The sequence below is a fragment of the Silurus meridionalis genome, chromosome 14 (assembly GCF_014805685.1).
Source record: "Silurus meridionalis isolate SWU-2019-XX chromosome 14, ASM1480568v1, whole genome shotgun sequence".
Lineage (NCBI taxonomy): Eukaryota > Metazoa > Chordata > Actinopteri > Siluriformes > Siluridae > Silurus > Silurus meridionalis.
The window spans coordinates 22,399,976-22,421,620 of record NC_060897.1 but is presented as its reverse complement, the minus strand read 5'-3'; the positions used below and the strand labels follow the sequence as shown (position 1 = coordinate 22,421,620).

The following is a 21,645-nucleotide window of genomic DNA, read 5'->3' as shown; positions in this document are numbered from 1 at the left end:
TTTATTGTGTGTGTGTGTGTGTGTGTGTGTGTGTGTGTGTGGTCGGATATTTACGGTAACCTTCGTGGTGACGTCACTTCGGAGGTAACCTGCACCCCCCTCACGCCCACGACGGTCGTTAATGAGCTGCAGCTGTGCGCGCGCTCTCCTCATACGGGATACAGATATACAGCTGCGCGTGAGCTTAGAATATAATAACTAATAATAATTATAATAAGAAGAAACGAACTAAAAGTGAGTGTGTGTGAGAGAGAGAGAGTGTGTGAGTGTGTGTGTGTCCGGACGATAACCTTCATCTTCCACGGAGGAGAAGGAGCTGAGAGGTGAGTCAGACTGCACGCGCGCTTATGTACAATTTACAGGACGAACATTAATAACAAGAGTAGTGTAAGAAGTGTGTGTGTGTGTGTGTGTGTGTGTGTGTGTGTGAGAGAGAGAGTAAGAGGTGTTTGGAGTTGTTATTAGTGCTCCAGTGTAGGTGTGTTTGTTTTCTGTGTTGTTTGTGCACATTGTTGACTGTTACCTGAACGCAGGTGTGTGTGTGTGTGTGTGTGTGTGTGTGTGTGTGTGTGTTGTACTTGTATGTACTCGATTAATCGGCTGAATGGTGCAGATGAAGCGGTGTGTATGAATAAAGAAGATTGGGGTTGTTTTTGAGTTTCGTTTTGAGTTCAGGGAGGAGTCACTGCCCTGCTGTGGGGCAAAAACAACCCGAGTACACTCAAACCTGTGTGTGTGTGTGTGTGTGTGTGTGTGTGTGTGTGTGCGCGCTTTCAGTGGTTTTTGTTCTTTTGGGTGTATTTGTGTATATGAAGTGTGTTTTGTGTGTATGTGGGTTTATTAGTGTTTGTGTTTTTTGTGTGTTTTGGATTTATTAGTGTGTTTTGTGTGTATATGGTTAAATGGAGTGTATTTGTGTATAGGGGTTTATTAGTGTGTATTTGTGTGAATTAATGTGTATTAGGGTTTATTAGTGCGTGTTTGGGTGTAATAGTGTGTAGTTGGGTTTATTAGTGTGTTTTAGGGTTTATTAGTGTGTGTTTGGGTGTAATAGTGTGTAGTTGGGTTTATTAGTGTGTATTAGGGTTTATTAGTGTGTTTGGGTGTAATAGTGTGTAGTTAGGTTTATTAGTGTGTGTTTGGGTGTAATAGTGTGTAGTTAGGTTTATTAGTGTGTGTTTGGGTGTAATAGTGTAGTTGGGTTTATTAGTGTGTATTAGGGTTTATTAGTGCGTGTTTGGGTGTAATAGTGTGTAGTTGGGTTTATTAGTGTATTAGGGTTTATTAGTGTGTGTTTGGGTGTAATAGTGTGTAGTTGGGTTTATTAGTGTGTGTTTGGGTGTAATAGTGTAGTTGGGTTTATTAGTGTGTATTAGGGTTTATTAGTGCGTGTTTGGGTGTAATAGTGTGTAGTTGGGTTTATTAGTGCGTGTTTGGGTGTAATAGTGTGTAGTTGGGTTCATTAGTGTGTATTAGGTTTATTAGTGCGTGTTTGGGTGTAATAGTGTGTAGTTGGGTTTATTAGTGTGTATTAGGGTTTATTAGTGTGTGTTTGGGTGTAATAGTGTGTAGTTGGGTTTATTAGTGTATTATTAGGGTTTATTAGTGTGTGTTTGGTGTAATAGTGTGTAGTTGGTTTATTAGTGTGTATTAGGGTTTATTAGTGTGTGTTTGGGTGTAATAGTGTGTAGTTAGGTTTATTAGTGTGTGTTTGGGTGTAATAGTGTGTAGTTGGGTTTATTAGTGTGTATTAGGGTTTATTAGTGTGTGTTTGGGTGTAATAGTGTGTAGTTGGGTTTATTAGTGTGTATTAGGGTTTATTAGTGTGTGTTTGGGTGTAATAGTGTGTAGTTGGGTTTATTAGTGTGTATTAGGGTTTATTAGTGTGTGTTTGGGTATAATAGTGTGTAGTTGGTTTATTAGTGTGTGTTTAGGTGTAATAGTGTGTAGTTGGGTGTAATAGTGTGTAGTTGGTTTATTAGTGTGTGTTTAGTGTAATAGTGTGTAGTTGGGTTTATTAGTGTGTGTTGAGTGTAATAGTGTGTAGTTAGGTTTATTAGTGTGTATTAGGGTTTATTAGTGTGTGTTTGGGTGTAATAGTGTGTAGTTGGGTTTATTAGTGTGTATTAGGGTTTATTAGTGTGTGTTTGGGTGTAATAGTGTGTAGTTGGGTTTATTAGTGTGTATTAGGGTTTATTAGTGTGTTTGGGTGTAATAGTGTGTAGTTGGGTTTATTAGTGTGTATTAGGGTTTATTAGTGTGTATTAGGGTTTATTAGTGTGTATTAGGGTTTATTAGTGTGTATTAGGGTTTATTAGTGTGTATTAGGGTTTATTAGTGTGTATTAGGGTTTATTAGTGTGTATTAGGGTTTATTAGTGTGTATTAGGGTTTATTCGTGTGTAGTAGGGTTTATTAGGGTTTATTAGTGTGTGTATTAGGGTTTATTCGTGTAGTTGGGTTTATTCGTGTGTAGTTGGGTTTCTTCGTGTAGTTGGGTTTATTCGTGTGTAGTTGGGTTTCTTCGTGTAGTTGGGTTTCTTCGTGTGTAGTTGGGTTTATTCGTGTGTATTAGGGTTTATTCGTGTAGTTGGGTTTATTCGTGTAGTTGGGTTTATTCTGTGTATTAGGGTTTATTCGTGTGTAGTTGGGTTTATTCGTGTGTAGTTGGGTTTATTCGTGTAGTAGGGTTTATTCGGTTTATTCGTGTGTATTAGGGTTTATTCGTGTGTATTAGGGTTTATTAGGGTTTATTTGTGTGTATTAGGTTTATTCGTGTGTAGTTGGGTTTATTAGTGTATTAGGGTTTATTAGTGTGTATTAGGGTTTATTCGTGTGTAGTAGGGTTTATTAGTGTATTAGGGTTTATTAGTGTGTGTAGTTAGGTTTATTAGTGTGTATTAGGGTTTATTAGTATTAGGGTTTATTAGTGTGTATTAGGGTTTATTCGTGTGTAGTTAGGTTTATTCGTGTGTAGTTGGGTTTATTAGGGTTTATTAGGTTTATTAGGGTTTATTCGTGTGTATTAGGGTTTATTCGTGTGTATTAGGGTTTATTCGTGTGTAGTTGGGTTTATTCGTGTAGTTGGGTTTATTCGTGTAGTAGGGTTTATTAGTGTGTATTAGGGTTTATTCGTGTAGTTGGGTTTATTCGTGTGTGTAGTTGGGTTTCTTCGTGTGTAGTTGGGTTTCTTCGTGTGTAGTTGGGTTTCTTCGTGTGTATTAGGTTTATTAGTGTGTGTATTAGGGTTTATTGTGTGTATTAGGGTTTCTTTGTGTGTATTAGGGTTTCTTTGTGTGTATTAGGGTTTATTCGTGTGTATTAGGGTTTATTCGTGTGTAGTTGGGTTAATTCGTGTGTAGTTGGGTTTATTAGGGTTTATTAGTGTGTATTAGGGTTTATTCGTGTGTAGTTGGGTTTATTCTGTGTAGTTGGGTTTATTCGTGTGTAGTTGGGTTTCTTCGTGTGTAGTTGGGTTTCTTAGTGTGTAGTAGGGTTTCTTCGTGTGTATTAGGGTTTATTCGTGTAGTAGGGTTTATTAGTGTGTATTAGGGTTTCTTCGTGTGTATTAGGGTTTCTTTGTGTAGTTGGGTTTCTTAGTGTGTAGTTGGGTTTCTTCGTGTGTATTAGGGTTTCTTCGTGTGTAGTTGGGTTTCTTCGTGTGTATTAGGGTTTCTTTGTGTAGTTGGGTTTCTTTGTGTAGTTGGGTTTCTTCGTGTGTAGTTGGGTTTCTTCGTGTGTAGTTAGGTTTATTCGTGTGTAGTTCGGTTTATTCGTGTGTAGTTGGGTTTATTAGGGTTTATTAGTGTAGTTGGGTTTCTTCGTGTGTATTAGGGTTTCTTCGTGTGTAGTTGGGTTTATTAGTTTGTATTAGTGTGTGTTTTGGCTTTATTTGTGTGTGTAAATATGAAGTGTGTTCGATGTGTGTGTGTAGTGAAGTGAATTTGTTTAGCTGCGTGTGTTTATTACATGTACGTTACTTGGCTTTGATGCTTATGGAGTTTGTGTGGAGGTCGTGTTCCATCAGTACACTGGATATGAGGATTTCTGTTGGCTGCTGTAACGATGTGTATAATAATATAATGATGATTATTATTAGTGATAATGAGGTTAAGCAGAGCAGAGCAGAGCAGAGAAGAGCAGAGAAGAGCAGGGAAAAGCGAGTTGTGTATGAGCTGTAATATTTCTCTCTTATCTGTTCTGGTTTCTCGTCTCGTTATCTTTAAGGAAATTAAATAAAAAAGAAATGTTAGTAGATCTTCAGATTTCAATCTTTTTTTTTTTCGAACATTTTTCTGCTGTGTTTCACCAGAAATGGTTTGTACACGTCTTTAAACCAGAGATCTTTTGATCATGTGTAGGTACAGGAGGAAACAACATGCAATCTTATCCACACACTTTCAGGAAAATAGGAGGGAAGACATACACACTGTTTCCCTGTAGATTTAAACAGATTCATATTAAAGGTATAAAATCAGATCAGATTTAATGGCATGTCTGTTTCACTGAGTATCAGAAATCTGATTCATTTCTCTTCATTAGATTATTCTTTTTAAATCCTCTCCTCATGATTTTAACTTTACGTGCAGATTCTCATCCACAGCTGAAGGTGCAGGTGATGTATTACTCAGATTTTTCTGAAGGACGCATCATCTCCTAGAACTCCTCAGCTTTGCCCACAGCTCTTACTGGGTTGGTCCTCGGGTCTCGAGAAGCTTTTTGATAAAGATTAAATGTAAATCACATTAACATTTTACTTTGGTTGATGTTGTGTACGGGTGTGCGTTTGGGTGGTTGTTGTGTACAACTGTGTGTTTGGGTCGGTTTTGCGTGCGAGTGTTTGTTTGGGTCGATTTTGTGTACGAGTGTGTGTTTGGGTCGATGTTTTGGGTTTAATAGAATAATGTTGTGCTTCTGCACTGCTCAGGTTCAGTAGTTGCTGCTTGTTCAGTACAGAAATATGGGGGTTGCCGTCTGACAGTGTGGCATGTTGACACACGGCCTCGTGTTTACTGGTTCAAACTCAGTAAAGATTAGAGGCGAGTTGTTTAGTTTGTTTTACTCGAGGTCACACACACACACACACACACACACACACACAGCTTTAGCATAGTAACTTCATAACTTCGTTCATCTCACCGTCCTGTTACAGATTATTTTCCTGGAATTGTGAGATTTCTACACAGAGATAATTTGGTGTTTCCAGTGTACTGAACTAAACTCTTATCCTTCTAACCAATAAAGCTGGAACGATGTGTGTTCTGGGTGAAGGTTCACAAACCAAGAGTTTTGCACAATCCATAAGCAGTGCTAGGTATTTTTCTTCTCTTTTCTCCTCTCTCAAAACTTGGCAGCGTTCGTGTGGCGGGACGTCAAAAACATCAACGATCAACATCGGCGTTATAATATTTTAATACGTGATTAGGACCCGTGTTGCAGAATTCGTAGCCGAAAATGCAAAGTTGAAAGGTTTCCCTCGGAGTCGGGAGGCAGCGTGTCGCCGTCACGTTTTCATGAAGCCTGCGGTTCTTTTGTGTTTGATGCGTTTGAAGTCGTGGCTTTTATTATCCTGCTAATGCGCCTCTCGGTACAGAGTGGAATGTTGGAGCGTTAAACACGTGACGGCCGTGACGCAGTCACGCGATCTTTATCAGTTTGGTGCAAATCACAGCGTTTTCATTTTCAATTTTTATTTGTTGAGAAATTTTAACAATGGACATTCTCTCAAAGCAGCTTTACAGAGATAAAACTGGTATTAAAGTACGTTTAAGTTTAATCCCTTTTGAAACTCGAACTGGTCAGAACACACGTGACCTCATTTACCATAGATCGGTGTCGGTGCAACATTTTAATCATAAATTTCTCACCAGTGTTGGTTGTTGAGTTTTTTTGTTTAGAGTGACACTAGAAAAGAAATAAAAACAAGGCTGCTGAACGAACATCTGTATACAGCTGCTATAATGTAACCGAGAACAAGAATAAACTTGTTCTGTAAACGGATAATTATCATGTCTTTTTGCTCCAAAGGAATTGTAGTTGCTCAATGCGGCAGTAGGACAAATAAACGGTGTGTTTTTGTGTTTGGATTTTGATCGCAGTGGATCAGGGTGGAAACAGTAACTCATCAAGATAATTGTGGCCATCATTTAAATATTAGTCAGAGAATTTGATCAGATTTAATTGGAGTCATCTTGTAAAAAGCGATCCTCATGAACAGCCTGCACGGTGTAGAGCAATTTAGAGAAGCTTCTTAACGAGGCATGAGAGGAACATCAGCTCCGATTGGCTTCATTTCCATCGCCGTCTGTTCAGCATCTTCTTCTGGGGGGAAAAAAACAAAAACAAAACAGAACATGGCCTTGATGTATTTCCTGATCCTGATGAAGAGCTGTGAAGGGATTACCTGTTATTTCCTGATCCCTGCTTTGTCTTGATGTCCTGTGGAAAGATTTCACATTTTCCGATGCGTCCTCAGCTCTACATCTGTAACCTTTACCTGGTGCAGGAGCTTAATTTAATTCTCTGTTGCTGGTGGAATGAACTTGGATTCATGCCTAGATGTCCGTGCAGCAGAGTCCCTGACTATCTTCAAGCGACGATTGAAGACCTACCTGTTCCTGAAACACTTATCACTTCACACTTTTAGTGACACGGGCGTCTGCTAAATGCCGCAAATGTAATCAATAATTGTAATAATTAAAAGTGAAACTAGGCAAAGCTTCCCGTCATACCGTTCCCTTGTTGGATTATTTTACGGTTCCCTGCTGTAGTTTTTGTCTTTCTTCCCGCTGTATCACGAACACTGTGTGCTGAGGAACGAGAGATTCTCATGAAATCTGTGGGTAAAAGTGTGAAGACACCATGAGTGCAGTGGGAGTTCATTTTGTGGTCTTTCATTGTGTTTCGATTGTGACATCGAGCCTCATTTCTCAACCTCGTGTGAATGGATTGTTCTCAGAAGAGAAACGCTGACGTTCATGAATTAGTTGGAAAAACGTTTGTATTCTCTTCCTCATCTTTATCGTCTCCTCTTACTGCGTCTTGGTATATAGATGGACGTAGTTGACGCTTTGAAATGAACATTTGTAGCCATGCTGTGAACGTGTCTGGTTTCTTATCGACATACACAATGAACTAAAGGTATCAGGACACCTGACTGTTTCAGCCATTTGTGCTTCTACCCCAAACCTGTGGAGGCACACGGTTGTTTAAGACGTCTTTGATGTGCTAGCATGAAATTTCCCATTCACTTAAACTCCCAAACCCTGTTCCAGCATGACAATGCCAGCTCCATGAAGATCTGCTTTTCATGAGTTGGCTTTGGTGGAAGATCTAGAACCCTAGTAAACACCTTTGTGATTATTTGGATGAATTGCCTCCTCACCTCACCTTCATCAGGTCCTGGTTTTACCGACACCCTTGTAACTGAGTGAATCTCACACAAATCTCAACAGATTCTAGTGGAACATCTTCCAAGAAGAGTTTTTATACCAGCAGTTGGAAACTCGATGTGGAATGGGACGTTCAAATAGAAGCGCATTTTGATCTTATGGTCAGATGTCCACAGAAATATTGTAGAAATGGTGTATAAATCTGACCGATGTTGTAGTTCGGTTTGGCTGCGAACTTAAAGATTTTTATAAAGTATATTTTCTGGTGATTTTGTGCCCATGAAAGCTTCAGATTCTTGTTCTTGGCTCACAGGATCTCATGTAAGCTCAGACCAGTCGGGTCACTTCCTCAGCAGTTTCAGCCTTCAAACCACATTTCTTGTTTGGATTTTTGGATTTTTTTATGATTCTGGGTAATCTGTAGTAGGGCTGCTGCTATCGATTATTTTAGTAATCGAGTGTTCTAGCGATTATTCCATCGATTTATCAGATAAAAGTTCTTTATGAAAGAGCAATCGTAGATAAGAGAGAGAAATTGCATAAAAGAATTGTGGCATTTACTCATTTACTGCATTTCATTGCTGTTAGTGTTAAGACGGTTCTCACACTGGTTCACACACATTCTGTTCAGTGTCTATAGAATATTTACGTTGTTGTACAGGGAGTCTTTATCTGGGCTCACACATCTCCGGCTAATATATCCTCTTATCCAAACAGGAAACAGCTTTAGGTCAGGCTTTCTGTCTAATGTGTATATATACACTCCTGTTCCCTGCAATAAACCGCAGAAGAACAACATTGCTCCATGCTGTGTGCTGTGTGTCTCTTCCCTGATATCAGAACGGCACCACGGGCATCGCAGTTCGTATGGAAAACCTCTCCAAGAATTGAGTTTCGTTTGGGCATGATAAAAATCGAACAGTTTTCATATTACATCAAAATGCAAATACAGTTACAAATGGTTCCGCTATACTTTGAGACCGTTGTTCTTCTCCAGCTCATCTTCATCCCACAGCTGTGTGAACTTCCTGGCTCTCCATCGTGCTCTCCCTTGGCTTAATAACAGCCATGTTTCATCTCGGTAGCTGCTTTCCTGTGTGGGGCCTCTGGGACTCTCACTCTCTTACAAACACACACACACACACACACACACGTTTCCAGCACTTGGAAATGAGGGAGCAGGAATAAAGAGTTCACTGCTTCCTGAAATGTTTCCTTTTGTTTCTAGTAATTATCTTAATAATTATCTTCGTAATTATATTCTCATTAAGCTGTTAAATGATATGCAGATCAGGTCAACACACACACACACACACACACACACACACACACACATCCAGTATATGCGTAAACAAACGTACATGTGGCAGACTGAGCAGTTGAGACTTACATGTGAATAGGAAGGACAAGGAAGGAAAGAAGGACAAAGAATGAAAGAAAAAAAAGAATGAAAGAACATGCTTTCCTTCTGCTCAAGTGCTATAACACTGCTTCATCTGCTGTGTGTATCAGTGGTGTCTCCTGAGGTGAAGCTGTTTGTAGTAAAACTTACTCACTCACCTACTGGGACTAATAGTGTGTACAGACTCAGTACTCAGAGTGTGTGTGTGTGGTCATGTGACTTATCTATGAGTTACTGATCTATGGATCAGAATATCTTGAAATCTTCTTTAATGAGTTGTTGGATCCTGATTGGTCAGAAGGTGCTGATTCTATTGATTCTTTAGCATCAAATTGTCCACAGGTAACTAGTGTTCTGCTGTGAGGAGCAGAATCGGCGATTTGCGTTTTAAGATATTTTTGCCCGTAAATATGTTATTGCATAATTCTCTTCTCTTCGCTTCGCTCTCAGTTGTGCTGCTTTAAGGAGTGTAGGTTTGTGTCAGAGTTTCTATCCAGTCAGATTTCACGTGTTGTTTGTGTCGGCAGCACCGGGGTCGTCTAGCAGCCGTACCATAACATCAGCATTTTCTCGTCCATTGATTGGATGGTGAGGGAGCACAACCCCAGTCAGAGCTCGCGGCCCACATCTGTAGAACAAACGCACATGTAGCCGCTTTTTCATTCCACATTAACCACGTATAAATATAAACTTTTTTTTTTTTTGTCATTCCGAAAGATTCCGTGGATTGTTTACAGGAGACGTTCACTAATCCGATATGGTGTTTACATGAGTCGCCAGTCTGGTAAATTTATACTTTTGTGTTTTCTTGCCTGTGGAATTTGCACAAAAACACAGGAGACCCATAATGCACAAAAAAGCCCTAAATGAGGTGAATATTGATGCTCCTGCTGGAGATGATGTATGTGGAGGTGCAGTTGTGGCTCCAGTGAAAGGAGACGTGTTGAATTGTGTTCATTGTGTTTCTTGCGTCAGTGATGTCACTGTATGAGATCCTGTGTGTGACACAGCGCTCTGTTCTACTGAACTTCTCTATAATACTGACGCTTTCTATACACGTGGCGTGATGATGATGGGATTAAGAGGGGGAATGATTCAGGAAGAACATCACTGAAGGTCTGGGGGTGAAATGCATGACCTGACACTGCAGGGTAGAGTAACTCTCGCCTACTGATTAGTTTCCTGTGATACTTCACTACAGCGGTGTTGTGTTCTTTTTTATTAAACACTTTATTCTAATATCGCTGGATAGATGCCATGTTTCTTTGGCTACGTTGAAAAAACTTGACATTGGCATGAATGTGGTGTGTTGATCTGTTGGCCAGTCAAAAGTATTTCTGCGTGTGTGTGTGAAGGAAGGGAAGGGAGTTAAAACCATTTCCTCTTCTGTGCTTCTAACACTGTATTTGGAACACAGCCATATGGGGTGTTCAAATACAAAAACCCCTTGGGGAAACGTTTTCTTTGTCTGTGTATGTGTGTGTGTGTGTGTGTGTGTGTGTGTGTGTGTGCAGAGCTGTAAAAGATTCGCGACGCTTCGGATCCGTGCACCGCGCTTGTTTTTCTGATGTTCAGGAAATTGGTTTTGCCTCATTGTGCTCTGCGTCTCTGCACTGTTCTGTGAAGGTTTTGTTGAATGAAGGTTGGAGGTGTGATGAAGCGGAAAATTCCATCGCGATGAACTCACGCCTGAGGTCCGAACGCCATTTGGATCGTGTAAAAAGCACAGACGTGAGACATAAATCAGGATTTCTAATTGCACATTTGTTCAAAATCCAGAAACCACGTGAAGGTTGAGACCTGTTGGCTAATTAGTAGGAGAGAAACGGTGCACGAAATCCACGGTTTCTGTAGGTACCTCAGATGTAAGACATGATACGGGGGAAGGAAAGCTAAATTTACCTGTACTTACCTAAATTTTACAACTATTTTAAATAAAATGCCTGCTTGTGGGAATAATATATCAAATAATATTATAATCTAATTAATACAATACACTTTTTATTATATGTAAGTTCCCTGTTATAGACTCACCTGCCATTTTTTGTAAATTCTCAGTTAATTCTTGTTAATTCCCATGGAAAATGTCCTGTAATTTCTCAACCCCAGCTGGTACTGTGTAAACGTGTGAAGTTGTGACCTTTTGAAGGCGTGAGATGGGTGAGAGATATCGTCTAATCTTAATCTGATGGAAGCCGTGGGGGATTTATTATTGGTGCACGCTGCGTTCTCAGTGTGGGAACGTTCCTTCTCCTCGTAATTCAGGGGCTTTTGGGTGACTGGTTGGTTTCTAGGAATTTGTTTAAAACTTGCGGACGGAAACTCCTTAATGCAGAGCCCACGGTGTGTTTTTCTTTCCCCATTTCCCAGGATGAGGTCATGACCAGTTTGTAGTCTGAGGAAGAGAAACGCCGGACATCTGAAACAGACTTTTATCTCGTGCTCATGATGCTTTTATTCCGATCATGATGAAGAAAAGTGAATTCGAGTGAATGATGCAATCTCGAGTTACAAAGGAGCAATTCTCATGGGGTGTCCCTGTACCACAGCGTTGCCATGACAGTAAAGACCCAGCGTTGTAGGGTATTTGGATCAGATTGTAGTATCGGGTTACATGAACACTTAAAGCAGGATCAAATTGCTACTCAAGGAATAGTTAGAAATGATCCATCGTGCCTGATATTCAGGTTGACTGCAGGAAAAGGAGAAGGGTTTGATCATTCAATGTATTATAAAAAAAAGTAGTCAAGTCAATGCAATTAGTGGATGTGACCGATACCGATAGCTCGGTGGGATCATACCGATTAATCAGCTGAATTATATAAATGATAAATAAATAAAAACTGTTACATTCAAAATTAATATAAGACGCTTCAAATAAACGGCACGTGGTCTCAGTGTTCATTAGGGTTTATATCTCTATAGCAGGCCATTTAAGATCTTCCTCTCCAAACCATGTGAAGCAGATCTTCATTGAGCTGGTTTTCCAAGTTCAAGTGAACACAAAATTCTGAACCCAAAGACGTCTGATACAATTGTGTGTCTCCAGATTTGTGGTAACAGTTTGGAGAAGAAGCACATATGGCAGGAAAGGCCAGGTGTCCAAATACTTTTGTCCATGTAGTGTAGATAACCACTATACACCGGAAACCTCTACGTCACACCTCGGCCAGAGGATTTGGAACGCCATCATTCCCTCACACCTCTGCAAAAATCTCCAGATCTTCAGTTCCTGCTGCATCTGGGTGAACACAGCTCTAACCAGTCTCTAAAGTGTGCAGATGGTAGTGGTGGTGGTGGTACGTCTCATCACTAACAACCCTGAGAAAGCCAAGATGAGGTGCATGTGTTTTCCACATGGTGTCTCAAGAACAATCCCTGAATGAGGACGTTTTCAATGTTGTACATACTGAATACTAAAGACGTCCAAAGTAAAAATAAAGTTTTGAGTAAACAGTGTGCCTTAGCAAAAGTGGGTGAGGTTTTTTGACCTTGTGATGTTGGGAAAGTCCAATCAGAGTGTGTGTTTCCTGTTCCTGTGTGGTCTGATGGTTTGAGTTGTGGTCTTTGCTGTACAACTTCCCTGGTTCAAGTCTGGCTTTTGTTTTCTATAACAATAATACAATTGTTTGTTTAATAATTAAGACCAGAAAAGTTCTTTAAAACAGCTTCTAGCTGTGAGATCCTGTGGCTCATGTGGATGAGCTTCACCTCTGGTTTGAGAGGTTGCTGGTTCAAACCCCAGCCAGGATTTGAGTGGAGATGATTCTCTCCAGATGGTTTGAGTTGGAGGATGTAGTTTGATCTGGTGACCCATTGAAGGTGTTTAGTGGAACATGAGGGTGATGTCTGTGTGAATTTATTATTTAGTTTTGCATATTTAAAAGTTTCTGCAAAAAATAAACTATCACCCACACTTCAGCTCACCAGACCAGACTTCTCCTGTCACCTCTCAAACAGTGTAGACACATGCTGGGTTTGAACCTGCAGCTTCTGAACTCAGAGGCTGGGATTTTACCTTCACACCATCAAATCCCACCCACCAACCTGCTCTTTTTTACCCACTTTATCGTTTATTTAATACAAATAATTCCTAAAGGAGCCAAAGCAGGATTCGAACCTTCACCATCAGTCAGTGAGAGCGCGGTCTTTACCCTCTGAGACGTCGAGTCTGCCTGAAGGAGCTGCTTTTTTTAGGGGGTTTATCTTTTATTGATCACTGATGGCAATAATTTATAAAGAAGCTGAAGCAGGATTCAAACCCAAACCATCACAATCAGTGACCCCTCAGTCTCAGACCCCTGAACCATCAAGTGTGACTGTTCTGGAGTTGATTTTAAAGGGGTTTATCTTGAGTTTAACAGCAGTTTAGAGATGAATGTTACACTCTTTATCTACTGCTGGCTTTAACATAAAGCAACCAACTTACAACATTTCATTTGTTCCTGTACATAAAACAACAAATCAAATCTCTTTTATCTGCTGCAGAGGTTCAGGAGGATTTTTCCAGTGCTGTAGTTCTCTCATTATTTACTTTTTCATTCTCACTCATCTACAGCCTCTCTCCATCCCTGAGGCAGATACGAACTGAGGTTCACACCTGTGTCAGGTACAGACATTTATTCCACTGAGCCACTGGAGCAGATAAAAGCTCCTCTGTTTTAGAGGTTTATCTTTTATTTTAAGTCTCAACCTGCTGCTGGGTTTAACACTAAACATGGACGTGACTGTTAAAGAAAATCACGTGATTGTTTTGTGGTGTTGAGCTTCAGGTTCAAGAAAACATCTTGAAAGAATTTGGTGATTGTTTGGGGAAAAATTGAGCATCTTTGTTCTGCTGCAGAGGATCAGGAGTTTTATTACATATTAGTGGTGCTGAAGATTAGTTTTTATTTTCATTCTCACTCATCTACAGCACTCTCTCCATACCTGGAGCAGATACGAACTGAGGTTCACACCTGTGTCAGGTACAGACGTTTATTCCACTGAGCCACTGGAGCAGATGTTTGATTGATGGCTTTAAGTGGTTTATATTTTGTTTAATCCTGGACTCTGATGTTTGTGGATGATATTGTGATTAGTGGTGAGAGTAGGGAGCAGGTGGAGAAGATCCTGGAGAGGTGGAGGTACACGCTGGAGAGAAGGGGAATGAAAGTCAGTAGGAGTAAGACAGAGTACATGTGTGTGAATGAGAGGGAGGCAGTGGAGGGGTGCGGTTGCAGGGAGAAGAGGTGGAGAAGGTGGAGGAGTTCAGGTATTTGGGGTCAACAGTGCAGAGTAATTGAGAGTGTGTTAGAGAAGTGAAGAAAAGAGTGCAGGCAGGGTGGAGTGGGTGGAGAAGAGTGATAGCAGGAGTGATTTGTGATAGAAGAGTATCTGTGAGAGTGAAAGGGAAAGTTTATAGGACTGTGGTGAGACCTGAGATGTTGTAGGTTTAGAGACAGTGGTGTTGAGTAAAAGACAGGAGGTGGAGCTGGAGGTAGCAGAGCTGAAGATGTTGAGGTTTTTGTTGAAGAAAGAAATGAAGTATCTTTTGTCTGCTGCAGAGGATCAGGGATTTCATTTTCACACATTAGTGGTGCTGTAGATGAGGTTTTTTAACTTTCTCTTATTCATTCTCTCCAGCTACAGCTCTCTCTCTCTCTCTCTCTCTCTCTCTCTCTCTCTCTCTCTCTCTCTCTCTCTCTCTATACCTCCTACTGCTGTACTGGAAATATCATTTGTTCCTGTGGATGGGCATGTGACTCTTTATTAGGACAAAAGTCCAATCAGAGTGTGTGTTTCCTGTTCCTGTGTGGTCTGATGGTTTGAGTTGTGGTCTTTGCTGCACAACATCCCTGGTTCAAGTCTGGGTTTAAGTTTTCTTCTGGATTCATAATTAAAGACCATAAAAGTTCTTTAAAACAGCTTTTAGCTGTGAGATCCTGTGGCTCATGTGGATGAGCTTCACCTCTGGTTTGAGAGGTTGCTGGTTCAAACCCCAGCCAGATCTCCAGGAATTGAGTGGAGATGATTCTCTCCAGATGGTTTGAGTTGGAGGATGTGGTCTGATCTGGTGACCCATTGAAGGTGTTTAGTGGAACATGAGGGTGATGTCTGTGTGAATTTATTATTTAGTTTTGCATATTTAAAAGTTTCTGCAAAAATAAACTATCACCCACACTTCAGTTCACCAGACCAGACTTCTCCTGTCACCTCTCAAACAGTGTAGACACATGCTGGGTTTGAACCTGCAGCTTCTGAACTCAGAGGCTGGGATTTTACCTTCACACCATCAAATCCCACCCACCAACCTGCTCTTTTTTACCCACTTTATCGTTTATTTAATACAAATAATTCCTAAAGGAGCCAAAGCAGGATTCGAACCTTCACCATCAGTCAGTGAGAGCACGGTCTTTACCCTCTGAGACGTCGAGTCTGCCTGAAGGAGCTGCTTTTTTTAGGGGGTTTATCTTTTATTGTTTACTGATGACAATAATTTATAAAGAAGCTGAAGCAGGATTCAAACCCAAACCATCACAATCAGTGATCCCTCAGTCTCAGACCCCTGAACCATCAAGTGTGACTGTTCTGGAGTTGATTTTAAAGGGGTTTATCTTGAGTTTAACAGCAGTTTAGAGATGAATGTTACACTCTTTATCTACTGCTGGCTTTAACATAAAGCAACCAACTTACAACATTTCATTTGTTCCTGTACATAAAACAACAAATCAAATCTCTTTTATCTGCTGCAGAGGTTCAGGAGGATTTTTCCAGTGCTGTAGTTCTCTCATTATTTACTTTTTCATTCTCACTCATCTACAGCCCTCTCTCCATCCCTGAGGCAGATACGAACTGAGGTTCACACCTGTGTCAGGTACAGACGTTTATTCCACTGAGCCACTGGAGCAGATAAAAGCTCCTCTGTTTTAGAGGTTTATCTTTTATTTTAAGTCTCAACCTGCTGCTGGGTTTAACACTAAACATGGACGTGACTGTTAAAGAAAATCACGTGATTGTTTTGTCAGGTTCATGTTTTCTTGAAATGAATCTACTGTTTAAATGCTAACTGAGTTTAACAACGACTGCATATGGAAGAGAGAAACGTGTTTAAAAAATGATCGATCACAACAGATACGTTTCTGAAGTTGATCTTTTGATGTTTTCTGGCTGAAAGAGAAATTTCCCATCAGTGCACAAAAACATGGGTCTAAAATTTACTGAGACTCCAAGAGTGACTTTATGTCTCTATCTATCTGTGTGTGTATTTATATCTATAACCGATATTAATTATGCACATCTATCGCTTTTTATTTTAATAAATGATTTATACAATTTTCTGCTTCTTTCGGACGAGGCATTCTAACAAACTCAGTAAACACAATAATAAATCCTACTCTGTACAGACAAAACCAACCTAGAATATGTGTTAAATTACGTGTTTATTTTTTAACATTTAAAATTTTTCAAGAAAAATGTTTAATGTGGTTTAAAGCAATAAAACTGAGTTTTTAATGGACCAAACTCACCAAACTGCTTGTGTGTATAAAGTGAGTTTTATTGTTCATGGGGACGTGTAAAACGCTAAACGTGTAAAACGCTAAACGTGTAAAACGCTAAACGTGGTTTAATGCGAAACGTTTGTATAAACGCTGTGTTGTTTCCACGTTAAGTTTTTCCTGTACGCTTTGTGTAATTAAACGTGTATTCTGGACTCACGTGTATGTCTGTACATGTTTTATTATTAATGCGCATAATGAGCATTTTTTTGTTCTTATTGTCCTGTGTGACTGTAAATCTGCAGGTAAATAATAAAGCTAAAAAAAATACAAAGAAAAATATATTTATTTTTACAATTAAAAAAGGCGTGTTTGTTATTTTTTTTTTATGTCTAAAAGACTGAAAAATAAAAACGCGTTCCGGAGAAAAAACGCGACCAATTTAATAATCCGGCGTGACCGCAGCGGGTTTCCGTACACACGCGCGCGGTTAATGAACTAAACTCGTTACACGTGGATTTTTTTTTTCCACGTCCGAAGCGGAAAACAAACAGCGTTTTCGCGTAAAAAGTACAAAACAAATCGAGTTTTTAGATTTAATTCTCATCAGTGTGAACAGATCCGATGTGTTGAAGGACAGAAGCGCTTCATCCATGCAGGTTCGCTCTCACACACACACACACACACACACACACACACACACGTGTTATTATCCTCACAAACACGTTCTGCTCCACTAATAATCAAATCCACATCCCTCAAAATACCGACTTTATTCTGCAGTGTGAATTCAGTAAAAAAAAATCCTGATTCTAATATTGTGTTGGAAAGAAATGTAGTTTCCTTTTGCTTCAGTTGTTTTTTTCTGTTTTACTTTCATTTCTTTATATTTTGTGACTGTTTAAAAGGCTAGACTTTGATTCAGATGCATAAATTGGTGGTGTTTTTTTCATAATGTGCAATTGATGAATTATGTAATGAATGTATTTTATTAGGGGTTTGTTTATTGTCAGTGAAACGTGTTTCCTTCATCATTCAGCTGTAAAACACAGTGTCCAGATGTTTCCAGAGTAGTAGTGTAAATTCACTAGAATTCTTCATCTCACTAGATGAACTTTACAAAAAAATAAACCCAAATCTAAGATTATGAGATTAAACTCCATCATCTTTACAGACTCTTGAGAAACTTCATCTCCTCTTCAAAGAGCATGCAGATCCAACCATCGAGATCTTTTCTACTTCTTCTGAATAAATGTAGTTTCTTACAAAACGTTTCTCACAATTCTGGGATTTTTCTCAAAATATTACCACTTTAATCTCGTATTGCTGTATTTTTGAAATACCGAAATAAAAATCTGGGCTGTGGTTCTATGAATGTCTTGTTGACAAACTCTTTGTGGTCTGATATGAAAATGATCATCTGTAAGGGTGTGAGAGGTTCTGCTCCATCACATCAAAGCTGATTATTAGTGACCTTTTAAAACGCTTGAATTTCTCGTTATAAAACTTTAAGGAGCGTTTTGGGGGTGATGGAGATGTTTGATGGAGATGTTTGGAGGACTGTTGAATCGCGTGGTCGTGTTTCCTCACAGAAATGGTGATAAATAATTTCTCATATTTTTCTCACATCATGAACATGTTGACTTTTTTTTAAATTCCCTGAGACAGATTAAACAAAACGCAAGGGAAAGACGTGTGTTTTGTAGAATTTCTGTAGAATCTGCGACAGAATGATGAATATTGTATTGATGTTGAACTTGACGCTTCACGTCTCAGTCAGACTGACGTCTCCGTTTGTTCCCCCACAGCTCAGTGTTTTCCTGTCAGAGCTGCAGTGTCCTCAACGCATCATGTCCTCCGACGCCTCGTCCCCGGCACGTACGGCTCCGTCTACAACCCCCCCGCTGTCTCCTACGTCTCCCGTCTCCCCTAGCTCACTGCGTCTGCCCCCATGCCACCAGAGACCACGCTCCCCCTCCCCCATGAGGGGGTACCTGATCCCCAGCCCTCTGCCCACCCGCCGCACCCGCACCGTCTCTGCGTGAGTACCAGCTCCAGTCTTTATCTCCTGTTCTGAAGAGTAATGTAGATATCAGTAATGACCAGGTTACAGCTACCACTCGAGCACAGCGACGCCTCCTGGATTTACAGGTGGTGATTCCAAATCCGGTTGTTTGTCCTGAGCAGTTCAGCTGAGTGTGAACAGAAAAATGTCTATGATCTTTTGTCTTTTGGAAAACGTGTAAATATCGATCACAAGACACACCCAGTGTTTAGAATCAATTCAGTGTAAACTGTAGTATTATGTGGGGCTGAAGGGAAACATCTGGGATTAAAATCTATTTATGGCAAAAAAGTGTAAATTCTACAAAACTTAATGATGTAAACTTTAAACAGTAAGAGACTGTAATTAATTGGGTCGTTGTAGTTTGTATATAAATTGTTGTAAATGTAAAATCCCTTTCGGTGTCTCTAAACTCAGTGATTAAAATAATCACCATGACATTGAAAACCTTCAGTGATGGGATTCGGCTGCATTGTACATCAAACACGGCCTTAATACCGATACGGGGGTTAAACACTTTTACAGCTCAAAACTGTTGTTTTTCTCTCCTGCATGGAATAAAAATCCTCAGCGTGTGTGAGAACCTCGTCCTTGTGCAGCAGTATTTTTATGTCAATTTTTATTGCCAAGATGCTTCGATTACAGTTTGGCCTGCGTTGAGACGCACAAGTGACATTTACATTATTAAATTGTAGACAATAAAGTACTTTACCTGCTACTGAAATGGATTTCAGAGGACCAGGTATCTCCATCAGCCTGGGTTTCAGATCCAGAGGAGAAGGGAACGTTAAACACTGAACACGTCACTCACACACACACACACACCTGATCCTATGGTTCAGATAAGAAAAGGATCTCTCAGCACACTGAGGCTGTTCTGCACCATTTTTATTCAGTGATGCAGGACAAAATGTTTAACAGAAATCTCTTGGTTTTTGTTACAGAGCTGCGAGGGCTGCTGAGGGTCCGCTCTTCACTGGGGTCTGCAAGTGCTTCTCCCGTTCCAAAGGTCACGGCTTCATCGTGCCGTCAGACGGAGGTGCCGACATCTTTGTGCATGTCTCGGAGTGAGTGAGACGATTGAGACACACACACACACACACACACACTTCTTAAAGCTCTGGTAAATGTGACCTAAGGTTTAGTGAACACTTGAGCACACACACACACACAGTCCACATTAGGAACATCTGTACGTTCATGCAGCTTTTCAGCCAGTCATGTCATAGCAGTACACCGCTTCTACTGGTCAGGAGCTTCAGGTAATGTTCACATCATGAACCATGATGTGTTGGTTTGAGTGTTTCAGAAACTGCTGATCTCCTGATATTTCACACGCATCAGAATGTGCAAAAACGTAAAACCATGAGGTGGTGGAGCTACAACAGTGGGAGACCACATTAGACTTCTTTCCTCTCTTATAGCCAAGAACTGGAACTGAGGCAGCCATCATGGGTGCAGGTTCATCTACAATTATTGGTGTGGGGGGGGAATGTCCCTGTGCCCATGATGAGCTCAGATTCCTGTAATCTGCTGTTGTAGCTTCTCCACCTCAGAGTTCATACTTCGCTCAGACCTGTCTCTCAAAAACAAGGCGTTTCAATCTGCACACCACCTGATCGCACGCTGTAAACTCTCCACACTGTTGTGTGTGATAATCTCGAGATCGGCGCTTAAGGAAACTCAAACTGTCCTATCAGGCACCGGCGACCCTGCGCTGTTTAAACTCAGAGAGATCACTGATCAGGAACGTGAAAAAGACATGAGAAAGCTGCAGATTTCTCGCAGTACAGCATGTTGAATTCCCAGCAGCAGTGCAGCATGTATGTACTTTCTGAATGCAGCAGGTGTCCATGCAGAGAAGAAGCTCTCCTGTGTGTGTGTGTGTGAGAGTTATGAATGAAAGAACTGTGGAAACGGAATAAGCGCTGGACATCAAAAGGTAGAGTTGTAGAGAAGCGTCCGCTGTCGCGAGTACGTCTAATAAAGAACCATTTTCAGCTTAAAAAAAAACGAACAAGGCTTAGCTGTTTCTCAGGTGGGGAAAATTATGTTGCACAGACGTACATTAGACGACTCAAAGTAGGTCACAAGCAATGGAAACAGTATTTGGTGTGTTTTGCCCAGCAGAACATCAGTGATTTGTAAAAGGCAAAACTCCTGTTTGAACACGAAGCTGCTGTGCTGATTCCTCAGCTCTCTCCAGAGCTGATAAGCTCTTGTTTTTTGTCTGTGCAATAAAATTTTGGTAAACAGACAAAATCCTTTCCCTCTGTTAACGCTTTCTGCACGTAGTGTCAAACCTACCATCTCGCCTCACCTCGTCCTGTTCTAAACTTCCTGCTTGTGTTTCCTGTGCAGTATCGAGGGCGAGTATGTTCCTGTTGAAGGGGATGAGGTGAGCTACAAAATCTGCTCCATTCCACCCAAACATGAGAAGGTTCAAGCTGTGGATGTGACCATCACCCACCTGGCACCTGGCACCAAACACGAGACGTGGTCAGGAACTGTGATCAACCCCTGAACAGCAATGTGCTCCATCTCTGGGAGAGAAACAGTGCTGAATGACAGCTGAGGGTGAGACACAGGATGTTTGGCTTTTCTTTTGGTGAATATTTCAATATTATTAGCCTTTTTTGTTTTTCCTTTCGACACAAAATGTAAAGTTTTGCCCACCAATTTGCTTTCACCAACACTGTACCTGTTTTTCAGTGGATTGTAGAGGGAATAAAGCCTTAATTCATATCTACACTGATGTACAATTCTTACCTCAAAGTAGCAGCTGTGATCATTTCCTTTATACCACAGACATAACAATCTTCACTTTCTTACGACTTCTGTTTAGAGATTTGTACAGCAAGAAAACATCACGTCTAATAATAGACCTTTAAAAAATAAGTTTTCTATGTAAAATGAACATCAACGCTGTGGCACGTTATCCTAACACTTCCAGAGAACGAGTTGAACTGACTGCTATAGTGCATTTGAGAACAGGAAGTAGGGTCAAGAGGGTCAAAATACAGCAGAGGTCTCCAGTCTTTTCCACAAAGAGCTGGTTTTCATTCCAACCAATCACAGGTTCGGTTGGAAGGAAACCCTGCACTCACACTTTGTGGAAAAGTCTGGACAGCACTGGATTACAGAAATGTAGCTGAACTTCCTTGAGGATTCTGGGAGAAGCTACACAGAAACTGGAGAAGAAACTCCTCAGCTGCACTTACCTCCTCCTCTCACACAGGCACCAGACAGACGTTTGACCTGGAAATTCAGTGTCCAACGAGTTAAACCAAAGGACGAGTAAAGCTGTGAT

At 40.5% G+C, this 21,645-nt stretch overlaps 1 protein-coding gene across 3 annotated transcripts; it reads left to right on the top strand.

The window, feature by feature from the left end:
* Positions 1–101: 101 nt before the first annotated feature.
* carhsp1 (calcium regulated heat stable protein 1) lies at positions 102–21,084 on the top strand. 3 transcript variants are annotated; one of them, XM_046865715.1, is made up of 5 exons: positions 16,752–16,929; positions 17,784–17,867; positions 18,079–18,311; positions 19,280–19,402; positions 20,697–21,084. In XM_046865715.1, exons 2-5 carry the CDS (start codon positions 17,865–17,867, stop codon positions 20,857–20,859), a joined length of 522 nt encoding a protein of 173 aa, XP_046721671.1. In that variant the 5' UTR covers positions 16,752–16,929; positions 17,784–17,864; the 3' UTR covers positions 20,860–21,084. The 3 variants fall into 3 exon arrangements, with proteins under 3 accessions (XP_046721672.1, XP_046721671.1, XP_046721670.1); XM_046865716.1 differs by lacking the exons at positions 16,752–16,929; positions 17,784–17,867 and adding an exon at positions 102–323; XM_046865714.1 differs by lacking the exon at positions 17,784–17,867.
* The last annotated feature ends 561 nt before the right edge of the window (positions 21,085–21,645 follow it).